Source organism: Bufo gargarizans, chromosome 2 (genome assembly GCF_014858855.1).
Source record: "Bufo gargarizans isolate SCDJY-AF-19 chromosome 2, ASM1485885v1, whole genome shotgun sequence".
NCBI classification, from domain to species: Eukaryota; Metazoa; Chordata; class Amphibia; order Anura; family Bufonidae; genus Bufo; species Bufo gargarizans.
The window spans coordinates 105,528,232-105,544,294 of NC_058081.1; the positions used below are offsets into that span (position 1 = coordinate 105,528,232).

Genomic DNA, 16,063 nt, shown 5'->3' on the forward strand with positions numbered 1-16,063 from the left:
TGATGATAAGTTGAGTGGAAGGAAAAAGTGTGGTAGAACAAGGTGCACAAGCAACAGGGATAACCACAGCCTTGAAAGGATTGTCAAGAAAATGCTAATCGAGAATTTTGGGGCGACTCACATAGAGTGGACTGTGGCTGTAGTCAGTCTTTCAAGATCCACCACACATAGACCAGGACATGGGCTACAACTGTCGCATTCCTTGTGTCAAACCACTCATGACCCAAAGACGTCAGAAGTGTCTTACCTGGGCTAAGGAACAAAGGACTGGACTGTTGCTCAGTGGTCCAAAGTCCTGTTGTCAGATGAAAGTAATTTTTTCATTTCATATGAAAATCAAGGTCCCAGAGTGTGGAAGTTGCTTGAGGTCCAGTATGAAGTTTCCTCAGTCAGTGATGGTTTGGGGAGCAATGTCATCTGCTGGTGTTGGTCCACTGTGTTATATCAATTCTAAAGTCAACGCAGCAGTGTACCAGGAAATGTTAGAACACGTCATGCTTCCCTCTGTGAGCTATATGGAGACGCTGATTTCATTTTCCAGCAGGACTTGGCACCTGCCCACACTGCCAAAATTGCCAATCCCTGGTTTAATAACCATGGTATTGCTGTGCTTTATTGGCCAGCAAACTCACCTGACCTAAACCCCATAGTGAATCTATGGGTTATTGTCAAGAGGAAGATGTGAGACACCAGTGCAGTTTCTAGGTAAAATTTCTCTTAGGGCGAGTGTCAACCCCCCCATCAAAACTGCTCAGTGAAATAAGTGTCTCACCATTGTAAAAAATGTGTAACCACATTGCACGGATGGTCACAGTGACGCACCCAGTGACCCACTGTCCCACAGACTCAGGCTCTTACTCACAGCAGACTTCTTTCTCAGCACTGCTCCGAGCGGGCGGTAACAGGCAGGTAGTGCGGGCGGCAGTGCTCACCTCACTCACTGTACGTCACGCGGCGCGTGACGTACAGTGAGTGAGCGCCGCCGCCCGCAGAGCCTGCCTGTGGGGGCACATTATTTTTAATAAGGATCACTATGGACATTATTTAGAATGGAGACTGTTGTGGATGTCATTATAACTGTATAATGTCTGATAGGCCTAGTCCTGAGTTACAGTACAGACCAAAAGTTTGGACACACCTTCTCATTCAAAGAGTTTTCTTTATTTTCATGACTATGAAAATTGTAGATTTACACTGAAGGCATCAAAACTATGAATTATCACATGCGGAATTCTATACATAACAAAAAAGTGTGAAACAACTGAAAATATGTCATATTCTAGGTTCTTCAAAGTAGCCACCTTTTGCTTTGATTACTGCTTTGCACACTCTTGGCATTCTCTTGATGAGCTTCAAGAGGTAGCCACCTGAAATGGTTTTCACTTCACAGGTGTGCCCTGTCAGGTTTAATAAGTGGGATTTCTTGCCTTATAAATGGGGTTGGGACCATCAGTTGCGTTGTGGAGAAGTTAGGTGGATACACAGCTGATAGTCCTATTGAATAGACTGTTAGAATTTTTATTATGGCAAGAAAAAAGCAGCTAAGTAAAGAAAAATGAGTGGCCATCATTACTTTAAGAAATGAAGGTCAGTCAGTCCGAAAAATTGGGAAAACTTTGAAAGTGTCCCCAAGTGCAGTCACAAAAACCATCAAGCGCCACAAAGAAACTGGCTCACATGTGGACCACCCCAGGAAAGGAAGACCAAGAGTCACCTCTGCTGCGGAAGATAAGTTCATCCGAGTCACCAGCCTCAGAAATGGCAGGTTAACAGCAGCTCAGATTAGAGACCAGGTCAATGCCACACAGAGTTCTAGCAGCAGACACATCTCTAGAACAACTGTTAAGAGGAGACTGTGTGAATCAAGCCTTCATGGTAGAATATCTGCTAGGAAACCACTGCTAAGGACAGGCAACAAGCAGAAGAGACTTGTTTGGGCTAAAGAACACAAGGAATGGACATTAGACCAGTGGAAATCTGTGCTTTGGTCTGACGAGTCCAAATTTGAGATCTTTGGTTCCAACCACCGTGTCTTTGTGCAATGCATAAAAGGTGAACGGATGGACTCTACATGCCTGGTTCCCACCGTGAAGCATGGAGGAGGAGGTGTGATGGTGTGGGGGTGCTTTGCTGGTGACACTGTTGGGGATTTATTCAAAATTGAAGGCATACAGAACCAGCATGGCTACCACAGCATCTTGCAGCGGCATGCTATTCCATCCGGTTTGCGTTTAGTTGGACCATCATTTATTTTTCAACAGGACAATGACCCCAAACACACCTCCAGGCTGTGTAATGGCTATTTGACCATGAAGGAGAGTGATGGGGTGCTGCGCCAGATGACCTGGCCTCCACAGTCACCGGACCTGAACCCAATCGAGATGGTTTGGGGTGAGCTGGACCGCAGAGTGAAGGCAAAAGGGCCAACAAGTGCTAAGCATCTCTGGGAACTCCTTCAAGACTGTTGGAAGACCATTTCAGGTGACTACCTTTTGAAGCTCATCAAGAGAATGCCAAGAGTCTGCAAAGCAGTAATCAAAGCAAAAGGTGGCTGCTTTGAAGAACCTAGAATATGACATATTTTCAGTTGTTTCACACTTTTTTGTTATGTATATAATTCCACATGTGTTAATTCATAGTTTTGATGCCTTCAGTGTGAATCTACAATTTTCATAGTCATGAAAATAAAGAAAACTCTTTGAATGAGAAGGTGTGTCCAAACTTTTGGTCTGTACTGTATGTTGGCGTGGATATCACTCTATGCATTGTGAAGGGTGGATATCTGTTGCATAAATTGACACTACACGTTAACGTCTGCTGCAGATTTTTTATGCCTCATGTGGGTGAAATGTAAACTGCTACTGCAAAGTACTGTGGATTTCAGTGGTACAGTGGTGCAGAATCCATTGTTTACTGCCTATGTGGACGTACCCTAAAAGAGGGTGCTAGCTCTAAAGAAAATAAAAATTTGGAAGCTACATATGGGCTAAATTAAAGGGATTTTCTGAGACTTTTCTACTGATCGGTGGGGGTCTGACACCTGGGACCCCTCCGATCAGCCGTTTAAGAAGGCACCAGTGCTAATACCGCGTCCTTCTCTCAGCTCCCCAAGCACAGGCTGTACATGGTAACGCAGCTGTACTTGGTATTGTAGCTTGGCCCCATTCACTTCCATGGGGCTGAGCCGCGTGTAGGTCATGTGACCGATGAATGTGACATCACACGGCCTGGGATAAGTTGTGAGAAGGCCGCGGCATTACTGCGAGCACCAGTGCCTTCTCAAACATCTGAATGGTAGGGGCCCCCGAGTGTCGGACCCCCACCGATCAGATACTGATGACCTATCCAGAGTATAGGTCATCATTATAAATGTCTAGGAAAACCCCTTTAAGAAAAAAAAAAAGCCAAACTCACCTATTCACTCTCTGCTGCTCCAGCCCTACCATAGTGATCACGTGCCGTATTAACAGCCAATGAGCAGTGATGTCAGTGCGTAGGGTCCATGACCCCTGTAGACACTTTCTAAAAGAGAGACAACCCCTTTAAAGTTCTTGATAACCAACGGGTCAAATGATTTGTAAGAATGCCAATGAAACTAAATTTGAAAGTGTTCTTGTCCCTTGTCACAACTTATGTTCCATTAGTTCACAGCCATGACAAGTAATTGAAACTTATCTGGACCCCTGTGAATGTGACATGGGGTTAACTGCAGTCACACCTCAATTTTTAGTTTTTTAGTTGAGTTAGCTTTAAAACAGATGGCCGCTGACAGTCTCTACTGAGCTTTTTTAGACTGATAGTGTAGCATAAAAGGCTGCAATAAACTGCTGACCTCCAGTGAGGAAATTTCTAATAAAGCCTGCCTGCGCACTTAGACAGTCTGTCCCAAAGTTGCACGCCGCTGACATTGATGAATGCACTCGCTTTTAGGTCACATCATTTCACAGAGCAGTAAGAAACCCAGGTTACATAATGTCTTCTGTATGGCCAATCTGTGGAACTAAGCAGGTAGCAGGCAGTGATATCCCGGGGACAGCGCAGATCGCTTCTATGATCAAGCATGCAGCATCACCCCAAGAAAGCTGAAGATCAACCTATGCCTTTCATCCCTGTCTAAATCTTCAGTGTGATTTGTCTCTTACTTGAAAAAATGTCCCATCTCCCAACAAGAACATGATATGACAATCCTATTCTATACGTTTAAGGGGTTTTCCGGGAATGATGTATAATGGCCACTTTGTGCAGGACTGGTTGTCTCCAATTGTAGAGCTGTCTATGGGGGGCGAGGCACTGCACTGCTCTACAGTAGACGCTAATGATGTGATCCTACCTATGATATGTCATCATGGCTGAGCAGCCTGACAGGAACTGCATATGCAAATACCAGAGTATAAAGCGTAATATGCTCCCACCCCCCCAAGCAGCTCTGCAAGTGGTAGCAACCAGTCCTGCCCACATTCAGTCTTTTAGCCGATCTGATGTGGATCCATTCACTTCAATGGGGCCACAAAAGATGGGGACAGCACACTGCATCCGTAAGTCTGTTCCGAGGAAACATGTCCTATTCTTGTCAGTTTTGCAGGGTTAGGCTCCATTCACACGTCCGTACTGTGTTTTGCGGATCCACGGATTTGTGGATCCGCAAAACACGGACACCGGCAATGTGCATTCCGCATTTTGCGGACCACACAATGCCGGCACTAATAGAATATGCCTATTCTTGTCCGCAATTGCGGACAAGAATAGGACATGTTCTATTTTTGGGGGGAAGGTAAATGCGGACCCGGAAGTGCGGGTCCGCATTTCCTAAGCTGGTCCGCACATCAGGCGGCCCTATAGAAATGAATGGGTCCGCAATTCGGTTCCGCAAGATGCAGAACGAAATTGCGGACGTGTGAATGGACCCTTAAAGTGTATGGCTACCTTTAATCTACACTGATCTGGCCTTAGATGGGAAAATGCCCTGTGGAGTACATTCTATTGACGCCCACACTCCCTTTATAGTGTACCATATAGTGCCCAACTAATACCGACACAGTGGTCAAGTAAGCTCAGTAAACTAGATGTAGCTTTATCCCGTCTAAGACGGTGGTGCCCCACTTTCAGCAATGACAGGTGACACGACTTGGAGAACCACATTAGCTGTACATTTCTAAGGCTCTGCATTAAAGAGGACTTATCACCTCTTCTGACATGTCTGTTTGATTAAATACATGTATTCACCATGAAATAACACTTCTTCAGAATTCTGCATTGTGCCAGTCCCCTGGTATCACATCTGGAATTGATGAATAATAATAATAATAATAATAATAATAATATGCATAAACGGACAACTGGGTGATACTATTCTCTATGTCACCAGCAACCATCCGCACTGACTGGACAGTGTCATAGCGTGTAGTCAGTATATTCCTACATTTCTAAGAGGAATAACAGAGGATGTATTTACTAAAATAGACCTGTGATAAATCCTCTTAGGGGTCCTTTCGCAAATTGGGTCTGAATCCGTTCCGACCCATTCATTTTCAACGGGGCTGTAAAAGATGCGGACAGCACACTCTGTGCTGCCCGCATCCGCACTTCCGTTCAGCAGCCCTGCAAAAAAATAGAACATGTCCTATTCTTGTCTGCAGCCACGGACAAGATAAGGCATTTCTATCATAGTACTAGCCATGTGTGATCCGCAAAATGAGGAACGCACATGGCCGGTGTCCGTGTTTTGCAAATCCGCAAAAGTTGCGGACGTGTGAATGGACCCTTAAACTGCATAAAAATGCAGTGCAATCTGCAGGCAGCATTTTATGGAGCAGAAGGAGATGAGTAGATTGAGTTATGTTTTATTCATTTAAATCTCTGCTCATTCAGAGCCTAGGAATCACATAGGCGTTCCTACCAGAGATTGACAACTAAAGCCTCATTCACACGTCCGTGTCCATGCTGAAATCCGCGAGAAGGTGGTCAGTGATGCATCCATGGTTTTCACGGACCCATAGACTATAATGGGCGTGATGGATCAGTGAACACAGACAAAATAGAGCGTACACCTGTGCTAAAAAAAAAAAACGGACCCACGGACCGTGCTAAAACACTGATGTGTGAATACACATATTAAAATGAATGGGGACGTGTGCTGTCCGTGGAGAACACGTACATGGGACACTGACGTGTGAATGGGGGTTAACTCTCCATGATGATGCATACAGAGATAGCTGTCAATCACTGATACGACTGCCTTCTGGACTCCTAAGTGCTAAATAGGGAGGAATTTAAATGAATGAAATACAAGTTATACTGAATTTTCCCCCACAAAACTATACAGTATATCAATCAGCTCATCTCTTTCTGCTCTATAACATGCTGTCTGTGGGTTGCACTGCATTTTCATGGTAACATGTTCTCTTTACATGAGAGGTAGTAAATGCCACCACTGCACCATTGTTCACGGAGCTGCTTGAAGGCTCTCTAGAGAAGATAATGTTTCTGTAGATGCTAGACACAGGGTCATTTATCAAACTGGTGTAAAGTAGAACTAACCAATCAGATTCCACCTTTCATTTTAGTCAGCTCCTTTGCAAAATGAAAGATAGAATCTGATTGGTTGCTCTGGGCAACTAAACCAGTTCTACTTTACACCAGTGTGATAAATTACCCAAGTAGTCTTCATATAGGTCCAAAAACCTAAAATGGAACCTTGCTGGTTGCTCACCCTGCTGAACAATTTAAGCTGACCTGGGGGTTGTATCGTGAAAAATATTCTACAGATTTCAAGTCAGCACCTGGATCTGAATACCTTTGTAATTGCATATAATAAAAAATGTAGTATAGCCACAAAGTTATTCAATAAAATGTATGTGTATAGCGCCACCTGCTGTTTTATATTTTTTATTTTTTTTTATTTCTTTGTCCGGCTCGCTGTAATGGCCGCACATGCTCAGTTTCATCCTTCAACTGCCTCCTGGGTTGTCATAGGGAGAGAGCTGCAGCAGAAAGGACCCCCCCCCCCCCCCCTTAAGCTGTCTGCTTGCTATAAATATAATAGAACAATGAATGCGGAGATGGTTCTAGCTTTGTTAGAAAGATATTGTCATATCGGATTTTCGTGTTTTTTTTTTTAACATTAGCCACAGGATAACTCATTTCATTAAAGTGCAAGTAAATTGATACAGAGACACAATATAGGATAGTAACAAAATTATTTTGATAGTGCACACAATCATCCATAGGATTAGAAACTGAGCATGTAAAAGTATAGAGAATACTGGCTTCCAGGAATAAAAAAAAAAAATACACCACCGAACTCTGGTACAAAGAGTATACGCCTTTATTATACAGTCCAGTTGATTCCAAAAAGGATGTCCTGCATGTGGTCAGCTTGCACGTTTATTCCTGTGCTAAGTGTAGTCCTTATTTAACCTAGAAAGCCAGCCCTTGTTAGTTAGGATTTACCTAATACCCACCTTGCACCAGATTAAAGAAAATACAATTATATGTTAACTACATATACATTGTCAATGGTGATTAAAATAGAATGATCTGCTCCATAATCTGGATTAAGTGCCGGTTAATATGCTCTTTCTTCCGTAATCGTTTCCCGTCACAGTTGACCTTGGAGTGAGGATACTCCATCACTGAACTTTAGGTTCAGAGGGCTAACATTATTCTTCAAACTTCAGTTTATTTTCTTCTGTAACTCCAAGAATTGATTCAATTTCCTGCACTGTTTCCTGGAAATGAGAAGGCGTATGGCATTAGTTACTGGGTATACCGTAAATTCCATGATGTTCAGATCTTCCTGCAACGAACAATGCACTGACAAATTACAGGTTTAGGTAATAGGAATTTCCGTATTGCTTATCCATAGGATAGGTGGGTGGAGAGTCTGCGGACCCACCTTGGACCCTCAGGGTGGAGGTGGCATGCGCACTGGCTAAAAGCGGATTTACACTGCCCAATAATCGGGCAGATTATCAGGAATGAACTTTTCTAAGAATGCTTGTTACCGACAATCTGCCAGTCTAAATATGCCATCGATCACCCAATGAACGAGCGAAACGCTCCGGGTGGTCCTGTCATTCGTGCAGGCACACCAATTATTGGTTTTAGGCAGAAGGTTGTGCCATCTAAACAGCGATCTGCTGCCCAGACACAGTGAGCTGTATGAGGAGGAGGGATCGCAACGTAAGAGGTCACTGCATGTAAATGCGCGGTCTCCTTCACTGAACAAGCAGCTGTCGGGAAGGAACGCTTCCTTTCTGACAATCGGCTGTAACATTGTGCAGTGTAAACCCGCCTTAACATATGAAACTGTGACTGCACAGATAACAAATACCCCAAGTTAGTTTTAAGGCTGGTTTACATTGCACGAGTTACAGCCGACTGTCGGGAAGGAAGCGTTCCTTCCCAACAGTCGGCTGCTCGATCAGTGAAGGAGACTGCACATTTACATGCACTGATCACCTCCACAGTGTGAGGACGAGGGATCGCTATTGCAATTGATCGTCCCCATACAGAATCATTGTTTCTGGGCAGCAGATCACTGTTAAGACTGTACGATCTACTGCCCAGAAACGATGATTGGTGTGCCTGCAAAAACGGCAGGATCACCCGATGAGGGTGATCAGCAGCACATATAGACAGATTGTTAGGAAGGTACGTTCGCAGGTACATTCGTTCCCCATCATCTGCCTGATTATCGAATAGTGTAAATCTGCCTTTAGTTGCATATCCCTATCTTTTCTTTACACACAGCCGCCTGCACATGAAAGACAATATAGAGTATATTTTAAAAGGTTTGTCCAGGATTAGAAAGACATAGCGGTCTTCTTCCAAAAACAGCACCACACCTGTCTGTAGGTTGTGGGTGGTATTGCAGCTAAGCTCCATTCACTTCAATGGAGATGAGATGCAATACCAGCCACAACCTATAGGCCCTTTCACACGGGCGAGTATTCCGCGCGGGTGCACTGCGTGAGGTGAACGCATTGCACCCGCACTGAATTCTGACCCATTCATTTCAATGGGGCTGTGCACATGAGCTGTGATTTTCACGCATCACTTGTGCGTTGCGTGAAAATCGCAGCATGCTCTATATTCGGTGTTTGGGGCCACGTGAAAATCGCAAGCAAGTGCAGATGCGGTGCGATTTTCACGCATGGTTGCTAGGTGACGATCGGGCTGGGGACCCGATCTGTATTATTTTCCCTTATAACATGGTTATAAGGGAAAATAATAGCATTCTTAATACAGAATGCATAGTAAATTAGGGATGGAGGGGTTAAAAAAAAAAAAAAAAAGTTTACTTACCTGTTCCATAGCTGCCGGTCTCTGTTCTATCTTCAGGACCTGGCAAAAGACCTGTGGTGACGTCACTATGGTCCAATCACATGGTTCATCACCATGGTGAGGGACCATGTGATTGGATCATGTGATGTGACGTCACCACAGGTCCTTAGCCGGCAGCTCAACATTACAGAAGAAGACAGAGATCCGCAACTACGCGATCAAGTGGACTCAGTGAGTTAATTTATTTTTTATTTTTAACCCCTCCATCACTATTTTACTTTGCATTCTGTATTAAGAATGCTATTATTTTCCCTTATAACCATGTTATAAGGGAAAATAATAAAATCTACACAACACCTAACCCAAACCTGAACTTCTGTGATGAAGTCCGGGTTTGGGTCTGGGTACCAAACATGGTGATTTTTCTCACGCGGGGGAAAAACGCATTAAAACGCGTTGCACTCGCGCGGAAAAATCACGCATTTTACCACAACGCACCCGCATCTTATCGGGCCCTCACACGCCACGCTCGTGTGAATGAGGCCATAGACAGAAGAAAGCAGGCATGTTTTGCTAATCCTGAATAATCCCTTTAAATAAAGATGATGTAAATGTATTAATGAGTGTGCCTAAGGCTGCTTTCACATCAGCGTTTTCCTTTCCGCTATTGAGCATCTTAAAAGCGGGTGAAAATGCTTCAGTTTTATCCCCATTCAATGTCAATAGAAACAAAACTGAACTGAAGGGAACAAAGTGCACCAGAATCCATTCCGCTCCGATTTGTTGCATTCTCATGTCGCACATAAAAGCGCTGCAAGCATCGTTTTTGAGTGTGTCATGGGATACTGATCAAGACATGAAAAAAAAAGAGATCCGGCACCCATTGACTTACAATGGATTTAGTGATGGATACGTCTTGTTCATTTGGGATATAATACAACCGGATCTGTTCTGAACTGATGCAGACAGTTGTATTATATACCGGATGCGTTTTTGCTGAACCCATAATGGATCCAGCAAAAATGTAGATGTGAAAGTAGCTTAAGGCTCAAATCACATTTCCGCTCTGGGCCTCCATCAGGTAATTCTATCAGTCCAATCCAACAGACCCTATTATAAGTCAATAGGGACCGCTGGGTTATGCTGGTTTCTGTAATATGACAGATCTAGCACTGACGGAACACAAAAATTGAAAAATTTACAAAAATGTGGACAGAGCCTAATGCTGGTTCAGATGTGCTTATACTGGTTCAGGTGTGTTCTTGTTTTTTTTTTTTACCTTTTTTTAATGTTTTCCCTGCATTTTATATATTTTTACAATTTACTACATTTATTTATGTAAGTATTTATGTACAGTCATGGCCAAAAATTTTGAGAATGACACAAATATTAGTTTTTACAAAGTTTGCTGCTAAACTGCTTTTAGATCTTTGTTTCAGTGGTTTCTGTGATGTAGTGAAATATAATTACACGCACTTCATACGTTTCAAAGGCTTTTATCGACAATTACATGACATTTATGCAAAGAGTCAGTATTTGCAGTGTTGGCCCTTCTTTTTCAGGACCTCTGCAATTCGACTGGGCATGCTCTCAATCAACTTCTGGGCCAATTCCTAAATGATAGCAACCCATTCTTTCATAATCACTTTTTGGAGTTTGTCAGAATTAGTGGGTTTTTGCTTGTCCACCCGCCTCTTGAGGATTGACCACAAGTTCTCAATGGGATTAAGATCTGGGGAGTTTCCTGGCCATGGACCCAAAATGTCAACGTTTTGGTCCCCGAGCCACTTAGTTATCACTTTTGCCTTATGGCACGGAGCTCCATTGTGCTGGAAAATGCATTGTTCTTCACCAAACTGTTGTTGGAGGGTGTTTTGGTACCATTCTTTATTCATGGCTGTGTATTTGGGCAAAATTGTGAGTGAGCCCACTCCCTTGGATGAGAAGCAACCCCACACATGAATGGTCTCAGGATGCGTTACTGTTGGCATGACACAGGACTGATGGTAGCGCTCACCTTTTCTTCTCCGGACAAGCCCTTTTCCTGATGCCCCAAACCATCGGAAAGAGGCTTCATCGGAGAATATGACTTTGCCCCAGTCCTCAGCAGTCCATTCACCATATTTTCTGCAGAAGATCAATCTGTCCCTTTTTTTTTAGAGAAGTGGCTTCTTTGTTGCCCTTCTTGACACCAGGCCATCTTCCAAAAGTCTTCGCCTCACTGTGCGTGCAGATGCGCTCACACCTGCCTGCTGCCATTCCTGAGCAAGCTCTGCACTGGTGGCACTCCGATCCCGCAGCTGAATCCTCTTTAGCAGACGATCCTGGCGCTTGCTGGACTTTCTTGGACGCCCTGAAGCCTTCTTAACAAGAATTGAACCTCTTTCCTTGAAGTTCTTGATGATCCTATAAATTGTTGATTGAGGTGCAATCTTAGAAGCCAAAATATCCTTGCCAGTGAAGCCATTTTTATGCAACGCAATAATGGTTGCATGCGTTTCTTTGCAGGTCACCATGGTTAACAATGGAAGAACAATGATTTCAAGCATCACCCTCCTTTTAACAGGTCAAGTCTGCCATTTTAACCCAATCAGCCTGACATAATGATCTCCAGCCTTGTGCTCGTCAACATTCTCACCTGAGTTAACAAGACGATTACTGAAATGAACTCAGCAGGTCCTTTAATGACAGCAATGAAATGCAGTGGAAAGGTTTTTCTGGAGTATATGCAAATTGCTATTATAAAAACTTAAGCAGCAACTTTTCCAATATTTATGTAATTTTCAAAACTTTTGGCCACGACTGTATATATTTGTTTTACACTATTGGGGCGCATGATATGTGTGTTCCCTGGTTTTTCCTCATATAGAACACACTGACCATGATCTAAAGGTCACAGGCAATTAGACCACTGCCACCAATTGTATGTTTCCTGGATTTTGCAGACAAGACAAAGAATGCCTTCTCTGCATGCACCCCCCTACTCTCTGTGATGTCACCAATGACGACTATGGGGCCAAGCCATAAGATAATGGCAGAATTAATTTGTTTATTTATAGACCACCTCTTTAATTAGAGCTGACTAAAGTCCAACTCCCAAAAGCAGCCAATTTTGCTGTAGGAAGCAGTCATTAACCAGGCATTTTGCAAAAACATGGCGAACTCCCTCTATAATGTCCATATGCCCAAGTAGGCGGTGTTGTCTTGATGAGACAAGCCCTTTAAAGGGGTTCCCTGGAATTTACATGTTTATGATCTATCCTCAGGATAGGCCATCAATATGAGATCGGCGGGGTTCTGACTCCTGACACCCTCACTTATTAGCTGTTTGAGGAAGATTCTCCCCTAACCTGTGCTTACCAAGTACAGCGCCATCCATTTCATAGCGGCTTTGCTTGGTATCGCAGCTCTGCCTCATTTACTTGAATAAGACAGAGGTGCGCCTAGGCCATGTGACCAATGAACATGATGTCACATGGCCTAGGAAGAGACCTAAGTGGTCACCTACAGCTGATCAGCGAGGTTTCCTCCGGGTTTTCCGGTTTTCTCCCACACTCCAAAGACATACTGATGGGGAACTTATATTGTGAGCCCCGTTGGGGACAGCCCGATGCTAATGTCTGGAAAGCGATGCGGAAAATAGAAGTGCTATTTAAGTGAGTATAATAAATAAATAATAGTGTGCAAGCATGGCCACGCTGATGGATTGCAGGGTGGTCGTAACCATGGAAACGAACAGTGTATAATGTGATGGAAAAATGAATCCAGCCAGCAAAGGAAGCAATATGGACAATCACAATACATTAGTAAGTGCCTTGTATTAACTTTCTCTACATGATAAATGCCATTTGCTGAAGTGAGACAACCCCTTTGACCATGGAGGGACTCTTCTGTCCTTAAGTGAATACTTTAGGAGAAATCGTTCTGTGGCAATCCAGCAAATATCCCATGTTTATTCAATGCATCCAATGGATAGTAATCCCTCTGAGCATAGCTACTCTTTCAAATTTACAAGTGTTATGTAATATCTACTTACAACTTAATGTCCCATAACTATGTCGGCTATAACTATTCACTGGGAGTCTGTCCGTTTCCCCATTGATGCATGTAACCTTTCAGTATAAATCATCTCATTGTTACATATCATCTACCAGTGATAGGAACCTCGTGCCGATCATTAACTCTCTGTCTCTCTTGCAGGACAGTAATTACCAGACACTGAAAGATGTTTTCATGAAGAATGAAGCTCCTCTGTACACGTTCCTTCCCAGTGACTGCCGAAACAGAGCTGAAATCGTTACTTAATTAACAACTCACCTTGAAATTAGTTTCTCCCTGCATGTTAGGGGCTGATATTTCCTGATGGATGATGAACAGATTGCGTGCAAAGGTCATCAATGCTCCCTGGAGGTCCTCAGCTATGCTCCTGGTAATGAGATTCAGAATGAAGCTGGTCAGTGTCCCAATACACACATTATTTTACCATTTACTTATATGTATCAGTTTACCCTTACTACCAGATTAAGGGACAGGCCTATTTATATATGTCCAATCATGCAAAGTCATATAGGCAATGCCTATTTATGTCACTCACACTAATTTCAGGTTCTTAGGCAGTTTGACAAAATATATAGGGTTGGGGGCCTACATCAATAGCGTCAATACAGTTCTCATTGTAAGGGAGTAAAACTCCCAGCATCTGCAACATTTCTGTAAAATGACAGCTCGGATCTGCTGACCATTCTATGCTCCCCTGCAGTTGGCTCGGCTGCTGGAGTCCAGTAGATCTCCCTTCTCTTGTGCAGCAGGCCGTGGCCTGCTCTCCTCATACTGGTCTCCTGTGTTTGGCTGTAGAGCACACATGCGCGCACCCCAGCTCTAAAAGGGCCAGTGAGCACAGCCTTATCTTCCCCAGCCTATGGCTGGCCACTTCAGATTACTTTCCCTAGGGGAGAATTCCTTTCTAGTCCTAGTGAAAGTGTGCTCATTCTGTTTGTCTGCCCGTGTACCGACTCTGACCCTCTGCTGCCTGTCCTGACTTCTGCTTGTTTACCGTATTGACCCTTACCTGCTTAATCTTACATCAAACATGTTTTATTGATGCGTACAAACTCTGCCTACCTTATCCTCAGCCTGTTTCCTGACTACGAGTCTTAACTGTTCCACATGATTATTCCAAAAGGTAGTGGCATGGTGGCTCCCCTGCAGTGAAGGCCAGATTTATGTATAGGGGTTAAAGGGTGAAAAACAGGAGACTGCCAGGATAATGCCCTCAGGTCTAGCCCAAAGCTACACCGGTCAGTTGGTACAGAAGGCCCAAATCCACTGTATGTTACAGCGTGTACCCCTAATCTGGGTACAATCAGCTCTGAGCACTACAAATTAGAATAGGGTCATTGGGGGAATTTGGAGAACACCATATTGAAAGAATCAGTGCTGACTTGTTGGGTTGAGGCTTAACATTTCCTAGTGTGCTTCTATACTTCCTAGAGTATACATGAGTCACCAGAAATACAGCTAAAAGAATATGCACCCATCATCTCACTGACTGCTCTAGTATGTCATATTTAACAAAAAAACAAATTAAACACTAGTGTAGTTGTGGCCTGAGCAGTTCAGCTTTTTTAACCAAATTATTCAGAAATTAACCCTCATTTACTGAAAACAGAAGCTTGTGCATCCAGTCAACTAGGCCAACAACAAAAAACTTCCTTTTGGCTGTGCAAGCACAAGGTAGAATGTAGAATCAGACACTTGGCTGGATGCAGTATATTGCAAATGACTTAAAACACGTCTCATTGTCTGTTTATGGGATCTACTCTGCTGGGAACATAACATTATAAGTAAGTGGAGGCATTTGCTTCAATATTATATGTTGTCAATACTCCATCTTAAATCCTACAATTTAATGTGACCTAAGCGTCTGATACTAAATTCTAGGGCCTTTAACACCAATCTTTCTGATCAACAGAACCATTGGGGCCATCCTTAAAGTGGTTTACTGAGTGTTTTATACTGATGACCTATCCTGATGATAGGCAATCAGTATCTGATCGGTAGCCCAGCACCCCTGCTGATCACCTGGGCCAGTGATGTCACATTCATCCGTCACATGGCCTAGGCACAGCTCACTTGAATGGAACTGAGCTGCTATCCAATGGATGGTGCTGTGCTTGGTAAGGTGAGAATGGGACTGAGCACATACTGATGACCTACCCTATCATAATAAGTTACCCCTGGATTGTATTGGTGTACTCACATCATTCCTATGCGATGCCTTTTCTGGTTTTCCAATAGCGCAAACACTGTACCTTCTTTTTCCTGGGAAGTAAAGGAAAATGTGTCACTTTGCGACCTGGATAGAATTGCAATCAATATATATTAACTCCTAAGATAACTTGCTGCTAAGTAAGAAGATGGAGTCAAGGGTCAACGGCTGATTATCTGCCCAACCTCCATGTAACATAATTTCAATAATAAACTCATGGTCAGCTTGTTATGGCCTGAAATGCAAATGTCTCATACATCGTTCGGCTGTCCTGCTCCTCAAACATTTTTATTTTTCTATAGACCCAATCATTGCCTTGCTTCCTTTTAAATGGGCCAAGGATTTGGGCAATTATCAGAAATTAACGTTTCTACAAACCCTCATTCCTGATAAGTGATGCATGTGAAGGTGCCACCAATCACCCAGAGCTCTCTGGATCTGGCCTAGCTGATTCGGCCAGAAAAAAAACCCAATGTTTTTATCTGGCCGAATCCCGGCATGTTTGCCGTG

At 43.5% G+C, this 16,063-nt stretch overlaps 1 protein-coding gene across 1 annotated transcript in view; it reads right to left on the reverse strand.

Moving 5' to 3' along the window:
• Window positions 1-7,232: 7,232 nt before the first annotated feature.
• IQCH (IQ motif containing H) overlaps window positions 7,233-16,063 on the reverse strand; it is a 119,814-nt gene continuing 110,983 nt past the window's right edge. Inside the window, exons 19-21 of the mRNA XM_044279371.1 lie at window positions 15,545-15,606; window positions 13,603-13,711; window positions 7,233-7,727 (exon numbers count right to left, since the gene is read on the reverse strand). Coding sequence (XP_044135306.1) covers window positions 7,659-7,727; window positions 13,603-13,711; window positions 15,545-15,606 — 240 coding nt within the window. The 3' untranslated portion in view covers window positions 7,233-7,658. The remainder of the gene's footprint in view (window positions 7,728-13,602; window positions 13,712-15,544; window positions 15,607-16,063) is intronic.